The sequence below is a fragment of the Cryptococcus neoformans genome, chromosome 1 (assembly GCF_000149385.1).
Source record: "Cryptococcus neoformans var. neoformans B-3501A chromosome 1, whole genome shotgun sequence".
NCBI classification, from domain to species: domain Eukaryota; kingdom Fungi; phylum Basidiomycota; class Tremellomycetes; order Tremellales; family Cryptococcaceae; genus Cryptococcus; species Cryptococcus deneoformans.
This window is the reverse complement of record NC_009177.1, coordinates 707,002-717,500: the sequence shown is the minus strand read 5'-3', so window position 1 is coordinate 717,500 and position 10,499 is coordinate 707,002. Positions and strand designations below refer to the sequence as shown.

At 46.7% G+C, this 10,499-nt stretch overlaps 6 protein-coding genes across 6 annotated transcripts in view; 2 read left to right on the top strand and 4 right to left on the bottom strand.

Moving 5' to 3' along the window:
• CNBA2650 (hypothetical protein) overlaps nucleotides 1-1,148 on the bottom strand; it is a gene marked incomplete at both ends in the record, with an annotated part of 1,518 nt that extends 370 nt beyond the window's left edge. Inside the window, 4 exons of the mRNA XM_773172.1 lie at nucleotides 12-191; nucleotides 248-920; nucleotides 981-1,061; nucleotides 1,119-1,148. Coding sequence (XP_778265.1) covers nucleotides 12-191; nucleotides 248-920; nucleotides 981-1,061; nucleotides 1,119-1,148 — 964 coding nt within the window. The remainder of the gene's footprint in view (nucleotides 1-11; nucleotides 192-247; nucleotides 921-980; nucleotides 1,062-1,118) is intronic.
• Nucleotides 1,149-1,882: 734 nt separating this feature from the next.
• CNBA2640 (hypothetical protein) lies at nucleotides 1,883-3,668 on the bottom strand (the record flags this gene model as incomplete). The annotated part of the gene is made up of 5 exons (XM_773171.1): nucleotides 1,883-2,177; nucleotides 2,250-2,284; nucleotides 2,335-2,402; nucleotides 2,460-2,771; nucleotides 2,828-3,668. 5 exons carry the CDS (start codon nucleotides 3,666-3,668, stop codon nucleotides 1,883-1,885), a joined length of 1,551 nt encoding a protein of 516 aa, XP_778264.1.
• Nucleotides 3,669-4,076: 408 nt separating this feature from the next.
• CNBA2630 (hypothetical protein) lies at nucleotides 4,077-5,059 on the top strand (the record flags this gene model as incomplete). Its single annotated transcript, XM_773170.1, has 6 exons — nucleotides 4,077-4,248; nucleotides 4,302-4,491; nucleotides 4,560-4,590; nucleotides 4,650-4,655; nucleotides 4,720-4,846; nucleotides 4,917-5,059. 6 exons carry the CDS (start codon nucleotides 4,077-4,079, stop codon nucleotides 5,057-5,059), a joined length of 669 nt encoding a protein of 222 aa, XP_778263.1.
• Nucleotides 5,060-5,130: 71 nt separating this feature from the next.
• On the bottom strand, nucleotides 5,131-6,063 carry CNBA2620 (hypothetical protein; the record flags this gene model as incomplete). Its single annotated transcript, XM_773169.1, has 6 exons — nucleotides 5,131-5,269; nucleotides 5,323-5,413; nucleotides 5,474-5,529; nucleotides 5,590-5,763; nucleotides 5,830-5,969; nucleotides 6,019-6,063. 6 exons carry the CDS (start codon nucleotides 6,061-6,063, stop codon nucleotides 5,131-5,133), a joined length of 645 nt encoding a protein of 214 aa, XP_778262.1.
• A 497-nt stretch (nucleotides 6,064-6,560) lies between these two features.
• CNBA2610 (hypothetical protein) lies at nucleotides 6,561-7,877 on the bottom strand (the record flags this gene model as incomplete). The annotated part of the gene is made up of 6 exons (XM_773168.1): nucleotides 6,561-6,591; nucleotides 6,647-6,787; nucleotides 6,836-7,141; nucleotides 7,203-7,629; nucleotides 7,704-7,777; nucleotides 7,840-7,877. 6 exons carry the CDS (start codon nucleotides 7,875-7,877, stop codon nucleotides 6,561-6,563), a joined length of 1,017 nt encoding a protein of 338 aa, XP_778261.1.
• A 550-nt stretch (nucleotides 7,878-8,427) lies between these two features.
• Nucleotides 8,428-10,406, top strand: CNBA2600 (hypothetical protein; the record flags this gene model as incomplete). The annotated part of the gene is made up of 7 exons (XM_773167.1): nucleotides 8,428-8,469; nucleotides 8,526-8,574; nucleotides 8,632-8,667; nucleotides 8,729-8,746; nucleotides 8,805-9,430; nucleotides 9,480-10,098; nucleotides 10,171-10,406. The coding sequence occupies 7 exons, from the start codon at nucleotides 8,428-8,430 to the stop codon at nucleotides 10,404-10,406; spliced, it is 1,626 nt and encodes a 541-aa protein (XP_778260.1).
• Nucleotides 10,407-10,499: the final 93 nt, after the last annotated feature.

The window sequence follows — 10,499 nt, the reverse complement described above, 5'->3', positions numbered from 1 at the left end:
TCAAAGCTTACCCCATAAACGAAGGACATCACCCAACCACATTTCCTTAGCCAGCAGAGTCGTCATCCAGCTTAATGCTACTTGAACGTAAGGCACTTGCTCATCTTCACAGTACGAATGAAGCTCTGGCAAAGCTTGTCGAAAAAGGGTGAGAAAAGATGCTAGTCGTACAGGTAATGGGGGAAAAGCTCCTGAAATTGTTGAATACGCCTCATGTAGGTATAAGCTGATACTGATGGCGACTTACTCATGCGCTCCATCAAAGATTTGAAACCCAGAAACACTCCCACGGGCCTAGATAAACAGCACACAAATGGCGTGCACAAATAGACCCAATCTTTTTCACTTCCCTCGAACCCACCTGCATCGTCTTTCCTCCATTCATCGTCCCTTCCCTCTAAATTCTCAGCGTTCCAAAACTTTCCCAATACCTCCTCCAACATTGATAAAAACCCGTGTCTAGAAGGGGGTGTAGATGGGGGTTTGGGTAATATGCGAGAAAGTTGAGAACGAATGGTATTAAAGCTTTCGACCTCTTCAGATGTGGGGTCTGGTGGCAGAGTTGCAGGGCCCTGGGAGGCCGAGATCTGACGTTCTGATGAATTCTGAGGAGAAGTGAGGGACGAAGTGGTGATGTCGCCTGGTGATTTCGGCACGCCTGATATTGAAGGACGAGTTGCCGTCCATGATGTCTCTCTGACGATGGGCTGCTCCGCCGTGATAGAAGTGATCAAATCCGCATAAGTTTCATTGCGAAATCTTTTGGTGTGATGAACAAGTGCGGTTTTCAGTAATAGAGATGCCAAGTGAGAAGGTATGCTGTTTGATAGAGCTTTGTAACTAAGATCGAGGGATATGAGGGATGTGATCTCGGATGTCTTGTCCTCAGAAAGTACGCCGAGAAGATATAACCAGACTTCCTGTTTGAGTGAAGAAGTGAGCTAGCTGTCGCTCAACCACGGGAGAGATGCAGGTCTTACGCCTCGTATAGGTGCCGCAATTCCATGGCGTGCATGTTCTTTCAATTTGTCTACTTGGACATGCTGTTCTGCATTGAGGAGCTTCACATCCCGTCAGGAGCGGGTTACTTGTCAAGTGGGTTGCCTATAAACACTTACATCAATCCAGTCCTGAAGGATAGTGCTCATACTCTTTTACAATGCTATGACGTTTCTCGTTGCCTAGTCTTGTCCCATGTTGGTTTCTTGCTGGTTTTTGATAGGAAGAGTGCCAGAAGCAATCGTAATGACCGTCTTTCGCCAACACAATGGATGATGCGGATGGTGTTTGCTGAGTTGTGGACTTCTGATATGGCCTGGAAGGCGATCGCGCCGCGTATAGTTGGTCAGATACTTCGTCGTCTGCCTTGTTCCGTGGCCGTTAGCTGAGCTCCGGCTAGATAAACTAAGATAGAACGGAACGTACGGCTATCGATACTCTACTTGCTCGTACTAGACCGAATTGTAAGATAACTAAATTTATATGCGTGATCAAGAAATGGTCAAGAAATGACGAGTATTAGACAGCTTCCAGTAACAATTTAGTGTTATGCGTGCTACATACAGATCACAGGCATTTATTTGATATTCGCCATTCGGCGGCGGCGGTCAAGCAAGGCCTGAAGGAACGCGGCTTGTAATGAATTGCTAGGCAAACGCATCAACGTCTGATGACCTCCATAGTAATGCATACAAGGGTTTGAAACGTGCAACTCCAACAAAAGGGAGAAGAAAATTAACCAAGAACATAAAATAACGAAATTCATGTCTGTTATCTAATCATCATCCCTTTACGAATATTCAGAGAGAACAGTTTGCACAGTCGTACGAAATATACTCTGAAGGAAAAGAGTCTTCTGAATGATTTATACACTGCTACGCAACTAAACTGGCACTCTTTTATACCCAGCCACGGTAAGCAATGCTGACAGTGTAACCTTTGCGATAGATACAATTTGTTCAAAATCATATCCCTCCCTTTGAGAGACATCCCCGGAATTATGGTACATTGGGTCCACAATGGGGCCATTGCGCTCGAAAACTTGTGTGGCGGGGAAGCCGTAGGTAACGAAGCTTTGGTGATCGGAGCAGCATGCTGCAGTCTTCCCAACAACAAGCTCTGGAGAATAGAGTTGGGAAAGGTTACCAATCAAATAGCTTGCTTCAGGAAGGTGTATACTACAGGAAAAGGTGTGAGTAGGATCCTTAGATTACGAGAGTGATGCGAGTAGAATCATCATTTGAACATACGTTTCTGGTAAACCCAGCTGCAAAGGTTCGCCAGGCTTATCATATGTCAGCAGATAACATGAATACCCAAGACAATTATACCCACGGCATGATAGCCGAGCATGTCAGCTTGAACTTGCAGTAGGACCGTCGCGTTTTGGGAATTTAAGTACTCTGTTGAAGGCAATTTCAGTCATCAATGCGCGGCTCTGCAATGCTATTCTGACGCACCCGCATAAGCGTGACTACCGAGCAGTCCTTGCTCTTCTCCAGCGAAAAAGGCAAGGGTTACTGCTTTCTCAAACATAATCCCCTGATTACTGATCGCGCGAGCGAGGCTCAAGAGATGACCTGTGCCAGAACCATCATCATCGCCACCAGGAGCTCGAGTAGAACCAAAAGAACCGCGAGAATCATAATGGGCGGAGAATATGACACGCTCCGTGGAATTGAGGGTGGATGGGTAGTGACAGATGACATTGGGAGCAAAACCAGAGAGGAAATACTGTAAAGAGCAATCAGCGCCCGTGCTTTCTACCTGGGCTTTTGACGCAGACAAGTTAGCTTGACCGACTGACCGTTCCGATCTAGGAACTCACATGATATCCACTGGGCGGCTTTAACAGCCCCAGAAGTGAAGCTGTGCCTTGACTCAATCCCGCTGGGTGCCTCCCCAGTCAGCCATCTAACGTCTCTCCTTATCTGATTCAACCTGATGCCTTCAGACAAGATTCTGTCTAACTCCGGTGAAAAGCTCAGATGCTCGGTGATATTCGCAAGGTGCTTGGCAAATTTCTTGGGGACAGATTGCCATCCTGAAACTGATATAGGTAACGGAGCGATTGGGAGCGCAACGGGGACCAGATGAGGGGGAAGCAGAGTGTCAAAAATTGGCAGAAAAGATGATGGAACGTTGACAAGCAGCGAGTGTTCCGTTTGATGGACCAGTGTGATTGGACGAATGTGATGCAGCTCGTTTGCCTTTTGGAGAACATGCTGGGTGCCATATCCCACACCTCTGCTATTACTCTCCGAAACGATATCACGTGAGTGGCTAGAGATTAAGTTCCAGCTTTCCTCTATGAGAGGTACGACTTGACTATCTTTGTGCGATACACCAGAGCGGCCAACCCAGACCAGGCGGTCACCATCACCAAGCATCAAATCATTCACTGAAACGATAGAGCCTGATGTGACAGCGTCCAAGGCTGATACGGTGAGAAGACACTCGGCGGTAGGAAGATATATATGATCCTGCTCCTTCGGTGCTCCTCCATATGTGCCATAATAGGATGTTTTGAGGCAACCTGCGGTGTCGTGCGCAGGGGGGTCAGACGAAACAAAGAGAGCTGGAGAAGATGAGGGGGTGGCCCCTGCGGCTGCGGTTTCGGCGAGGGATGACAAAAGGTGGAAAAATAGGGGCAGAAGGAGAGAGGCCATGATGGGGAGGAGTGGAGAAGGTGGGGGGAGTGGGGGAGAAGAGCATCTCTGAAGCATCCACCAACCATCACCCGTCACTCTCCCTCCTGTCGCGTCCGGCTTCCTTGTTGCGTCCTCTTCGGCCTTCTCCGGCTTGTCAGGGGGGCCTCCATTACGTAACTAAAAGTGGTTGCGGCAGCAGGGATAGTCGGAGTTCGGAGTCTCGCTCTCGACGGACTGGACAGCCTTCTAAAACGATAGTCGCTGGTCGATACTAACAATGGTCCGTTTTTGTTATGCAAGTAGAACAGTTAGTGTCAAGAAAGCAAATCGTCAATCCTTTGGCGTTTCTTGGTTTCATAAAAAGCCGTAATCTCACTTCACCATATTCCTGCAGATCCAGCTCATCCATCGAAAATCTCCCCCATAATGTCGGCATACGGCACCATAGCTACTTCCCAACCAACCAGCTCCCTGCCGGTGCTTTCCTTCCCATTGCCTTCTGCTGGTCTCGCTTTAGTCACATACCCAGTAACTGGTGCTGATGCTCCCGAAGAACTACTTCGGTATTTCTATACCATATTCTCCAATGAATTAGAAAGTAAGTAGCTTTTTTGCCTCCTTATGAGTTCTCACCTTGGCCATTGAATGTAGGTGGCTGTACATATCCCCAGGAAGGCCCCATAACATACGAAGAATTTCTATCATACTTCTTCGCCGCTACTACTATCATCGGGATTATCCAGCCGGTTGGAACTAATGGCAAGGTTGATATCCCTGGCGATCTTGAGACTGCAAAAGCCGAAAGGTCATGGGAAGAATGTATAGGGGGCTGTTATTATATGTAAGATTTTTTGACTAACCTATGGCTGGCATTCCAAAAGTGAAAAGCTTAGAGTGATAAATTTTCAGCAAACCCAATTACCCCGGAAGAAGTAGCCATGTATGTCTTAGGTCTAGAGTCTAGAGTGATATCGCTGACCAGAAGGCTTACAACTCTAGAACTGTGTGAGCAATGCATGATTTTTCAACAATCATACAACATCCCAAACTGATCTATTTATGAAAACAGAACGCTGGGTTTCTTGTGCCCACCAACCATCGAGGGAAAAAGTTGGGTATTGCACTGGGAAAGAGCTACTTAGAGTACGCGCCTCGTTTAGGATATAGAGGAAGTGTGTTCAATCTAGTGTACAAGAGTGAGTGACGCTTTTCGAAAAGCTGAGCAGCTCCATCCAATTACGATACTGAATCTGTTATTCATATTAGATAACATACCCTCCCTCTCCATTTGGGATCAGCTTGGTTTTCAACGCGTTGGAGTCATCCCAAAAGCGGGTCGTCTGAAGACAGGTCCCAACGGCAGTGAAGAATACGTGGACGCTGTCATAATATACAAGAGTTTTGTTTAGTCAAGGGCTTAATATCTTTAGAGTCAATCAATGCGTGATAATTATGCAATTCAATTACATATTGCTCAGGATCATAACGCCGTTTTATGGCCAATATTTTCCTGCTGTGACGTAGATGTACGACCATCGGTGACCGGTTCAAGAGGAAGGAAGATATTATCGCGATAGAATTTCAGCTCCTGGATGCTTGCGCGAATGTCGTCCAAAGCTCTAATCATATGGTCAATGCAACGCCCGGTGCCCCTAGGTCAAGCAAGACATACCGGTGGCTGCATTCTGTCGTCCGACTCTCTTGCTCTTGCGCCCTAACCTTTGGGTACCAACGCCTACAAATCTCTTTTACAGAACTCACATCTTCAATTACATGTCAGAACACAATTCGTTTTGAACAGTATAAAGTGATCGTTGGCTCACCTAAAATGCGATAAGACAAGTGCTTCATAACTTCCGGCATCCCCATTAGCATAAATCTATCCAAAGAAAAGGCATCAGTCCCCTATCCCATATTATTTGCTTACAAATTAACTTGCCTCATATCAGCATGAACGGAGCTTCCAGCAAGCAATCCAGCACCCCTCTCTGGAATCCACCGCCTGATGTAATCGAGGACCTTTTCGACAACTGTATCGTACAAATATGGAGAGTCCAAACAAGCCTGGATAAGGCCTGATTTACCATGTTGCTCCCTACACCAGTCGCCCATACTTGCACAAAGAAATTAGTTTAGGTCGCATAGTGGACAACAGCGCATAAACGTTCGTTTGGCTCACTTGTCCAGGACTTCCTTGGGCGTTTTGATAATATAACTGATACCTCCGTCTACAGGGTTTAATCTTCCATCCGTTATTATTACTGCTATCTCTATTATGCGGTCATTCAAAAAATCGAGACCGGTCATCTCGCAGTCAACCTATATGCAAGTTAAAGAACATTTAGGAAGGGATCTAATGTCGACTGACCCAAACGAGAGGACCATCGTCGTATGACAAAGGTTCACTGGCCATATTCGCAAAGTCCACAAGAGGGGGATTATTGAAAAGTTAATGGGTGATGATGGAAGTGGGAAATTCAGTCGATTGATTAGATATGATGAAGCATAACGAACGAATCGAAGATGTTGATTTGATACTCGCTATTTATTTATTAATAACTGTCAAAATAATAGGCCCGCGCAAAGTCAGTGTTGATTAGAATAAATAATTATATACACTTCTACGACGGCCTACGTCAATTCCGAGTTTCGCATTACCAGACAGATCTTTCTGGTATTTTACTTTTGTGTCTGGCTATGTATACTTCATACAAAACACGGAATAGTAGTAGACAACTTTATACAGGCCTTTTTGTTTAGGCTTGTCATCATTCCGTAGATAGCGGTAGCAGGTCCAATGTAATCTGAATGCTACTCCTTTGACAAATTCAACAGTTCATCTCAAAATGATCCCTTCATTCTTCTCAGTCATTATGAGATATCAAAAATCCGCCGAAACCCTACGAGTAATTACTGTCGACCGCCCATGAACTGCTGGGCCCTAGATAAGACATATAAGCTTGATACCACACCTTTCTTCCCAATGCACAACTCACAAATCCCTCATACTAGGGTCACTGGCAAGCGAACTGAAATCTGGCATACCTCCGCCATTCCTCATATTTTCTGCCATGTTGCGCAGCGCAGGATTTTGCATTAGTCGCTCTAGCCCGCCATTGGCCATCATTTGTTGGGCCCTTGATACATGATCAGCCCAATTCTGCACTGCTGTCTCACCAACTTACATGGACATCATTTGTGGGTTATTCATCATGGATGCCAAATCAGGCATACCACCACTGCCGCTACCACCGCCACCACCTAGGGCGCCGGCAAGAGAAGCAAGATCGGGCATGCCGCCACTGCTACCATTAATACCATTTTGAGGAGGTTCCCTATCGGCGGCGGTAGGGCGCGATGACAGTTCCGATAACTTGCTTTTAGCAGTAGAAAGGGCAGTCTTCATGTTCGCATTATCAGGATCGAGCTCAAGACCATTTTCGTACGCCCTAACAGCGTCGGAATAGTTGCCCAAACTAAAATGGGCATGGCTACAAATGGTCATTAGATGACGATGAAAAAGATGCTTCGCTTCAATACAGATGGACATACCCGAGCCTAGAGTAGGCCTTAGTAAATTTGGGATCTAATTCCAGGGCCTTTTCGGCATCTTCCACAGCCTTCTCATGCTGACCAGCACCGCCCCATGCAGCGGCTCGATTAGAATAGTATACGGGGTTGGGGTCAAGCTTGATAGCTTCAGTGTATTGCTCAATGGCGGAATCATAAAGTTTTTGTCCCATGAGTTGATTGCCTTTTGTTTTTAACGATTCTGCTTTGATTTTGTCGGTTTGAGAGATATCAGATGAAGACTGAGGGAGTGAAGCCTCAGATTGGGGGGAGGTAGAGGCGAAGGACTTCGCCTTAGTTTTGAGGAATACGTCCAAAATGGAAACAAGGGAAGCTGGTTTGATGGAATATGCCTTGTCGTCTTCAGCGGAATCGGGATCGACACCAAAGGCTTCGGCAATACATTGCACTGAGGATCGTTAATTCTAATGAACAAGGTCCCTAGAACGGAAAAAAATATGTCGAAGTCATGAGGGAACGCACCTGCAACATCGAGAGACTCCTTGTCATCCTCCTTTATAGTGCCATCCTGTGAAGACGTGCGAAGGAAGTCAATACTATGAAGCATGCGGAAGTCAGCTCAGGTCGAGTAACAAACATTATCAGCTTGACGACGTACATGTTGTAGACCAGCTGCTTTTTCTTCGCATCAGCCATATTGATTGATTTCAGTTAAATGATCGACTACTGAAGATGGTAGCTATGTTGAGTTCAAATTGCAAGTTAAATATATCGAATGGCTAACCCGCGGAGGAATCCAATCGAATCATCGTCGTGTTCCATCCTTCCGTCAATCACCGTGCATAGTACTATCGCCTATCGGTGAAGGCCGCGCCCGGTGATAAGAAACCACGTGGCCGGCATTATTGTTCATCAGTCGTTGTCCAAGAAGTGTGGGTAATAATTAAATAAGACCGGAGTTGTGAAGAAAATGGAAGCGCGAGAAATAAGCGGTCGCCACCGAGACTAACTAGGCGGGATCAAATCAATTGTCGTCTTAATTACTGCTGCCGCCCGCCGCCCCCTTTAGTGGCAGCTATTATTTTGATGTACGATTGTAAGATTTCTATAGTCTGCATTTTAGCTGCCAATCACTTTTCCCTCACTCCGGCTCTTTTCAGTTGCGTACATCTGATCGAGTACTATTTGGACAAGAGCAAATTGCCACTCCCATCTTTTCTACTCAAAAAACTGTAAGGCGGTGAAAATGGCTGGACAATTTACTCCGGAACAATCTGCCCAACTTCAGGTTCGTCACCCTTCTTCCGGGCTTTCTCGGATAATCGAAGCTGACGATTATGGAAGTCTGAGGTACAGGTTGAGCTCGAAAGAAGAGAATGGGCTGAACCAAACGGTATGTCATGATAAGTACGAAGTTATGTTGATGCGGAGCTGACAAGCATGTTTGCAGACAATGTCATGGCCGAATATATCACTGTTCTGCTTGGTAAGCCCCGCTTCAACTTTACAGTTTATTGAAGGGTATATTAGAGCTAATAATGTTTCAGCGAATGGTAGCTCTAGAGGTATGTCGCAAAATGTCCTTGAGAGTGCGTGGACTTGAAGCTGATGTATGACAAACAGAGCGTGTCCAGTCGGAGATGGACGACTTAGTTGGTTCGGATTTCGATCCAGCATTCCTAGACTGGCTTTTCGCCAAATCAGAATCAATTGTATCTGCTGGATCTGCTACTCAACCTGCGACAACTCCTCTCGAGGCTGCGGAAACTGCTACATCTGCAGCAACACCGCGGGGAAATTCTCGCCTTCTGAGTTCTGCTCTCGCGCCACTGACCTCTCAACCGGAAAAACGGAAGTTACCTGATATCACGCATGACGGCCAGAATAAACGTCCCGCACCCGAGGTGCCGGTCGGACCTCGTTTGGGGGCCGTGACACCTAGAAGCCCCAACATGCCAGCTGTCTCTGTTCGTGGTAGAGGCATGGGAATACGGGGAACGTCCAGCGGGGGACGAGGTACCATGGTAAACCAGTCTCCTGTTAATGGAAGCTTCATCCATCAGCAACCGTCACAACAAACTCAGCCAGGGTTCAGACCTCGACAGCAGATGCAACCAGGAAGATTTAATCAACAGATTGGGAACCCTGGGATGCTTGGGATGCCCAACCAACAGGAAATGATGGCGCAAATGATGATGATGCAGGCGAATATGGCGCAAATGGGTCAGATGATGTCCATGATGGTAGGCGTGAGTGGTTCTTGCTTTCAACGGTTACATATGCTGAGAGGCATCTCAGGAGCGCCAACATACACCTCAACGACAGCAACCATCGATTTCACAAAGCGGCTACCAAGCCAGTCCGCCTGTTCCTGTCAAACTTCCTCCAGGTACTAAATTAGGGAGCCACTCCATCTCTTCCATCACTCCAAAAAGCTCTACAGGTCCCATCCCCGATAAGCCGACTTCCGTCGCCTTATGCAAGTTTGGGGTAGGTTGTAGCAATGCTCGGTGTCCTTACAGTCATCCAAGCCCTGTGGCGGACGAAAAAACCGGCATGGTGCTTAGCGAAGAAGCTTGCGAGAAGGGGAAGGACTGCAAGGACCCGGAGTGCATCAAAAGCCATGTCAGCCCCTCCGCCGTGCTTGGTGACTCTGTTGGTCCTAGCAGGTTGCTCTGCAAATACCAGAATTGTAATAATCCTTCTTGCCCCTTCCGACACGAAGATGCAGACGGCAATCCTGTCCCTCCGCCAGCGCTCACCAAAAGTAATAAACCGACAGTGGTCAAAGCGCCTGCATCAAGCTCCGATGACGGTAGTGTGGAGGTGATCAACTCTCATAGAGATCTTTTGGATGGCCAATTGGCTGATGGGCCAAAGATGATCCAATGCCGATTTGGTGACCGGTGTACTCGGGGTGAGTGAATCGTATTTTCTTGCACACTGTTATTCTCTTTCAACGTTCTGCTTATTGACGATATTCTATTAGCTGATTGCAAATTCCTTCACCCTGCTTCTCGGTCTCTTGCCAAAGCTAAAAAACCTCTGCAATCCTCTCACGCCCGCCCAAGCAATGCTGCTATTAGTATTGCGGGTGGGTTGTCCAAGAGCAAGAAATTTGGTGCTGATGGAAAGCAGGGGGGATTGAATCCGGACGCAATGGAGTTCAAGCCTACTGGGCATGATGAAGAAAAAAACGGAGCAGATTTAAACGTGACCTTGTAGTTACGGATTTTTTGACCGCGTACAGTTATTGTGATGATACAACGTTCTGTTTTGAAAGGGATCGGGGAGTTATAGTTTGGAAAGAGATAAAAA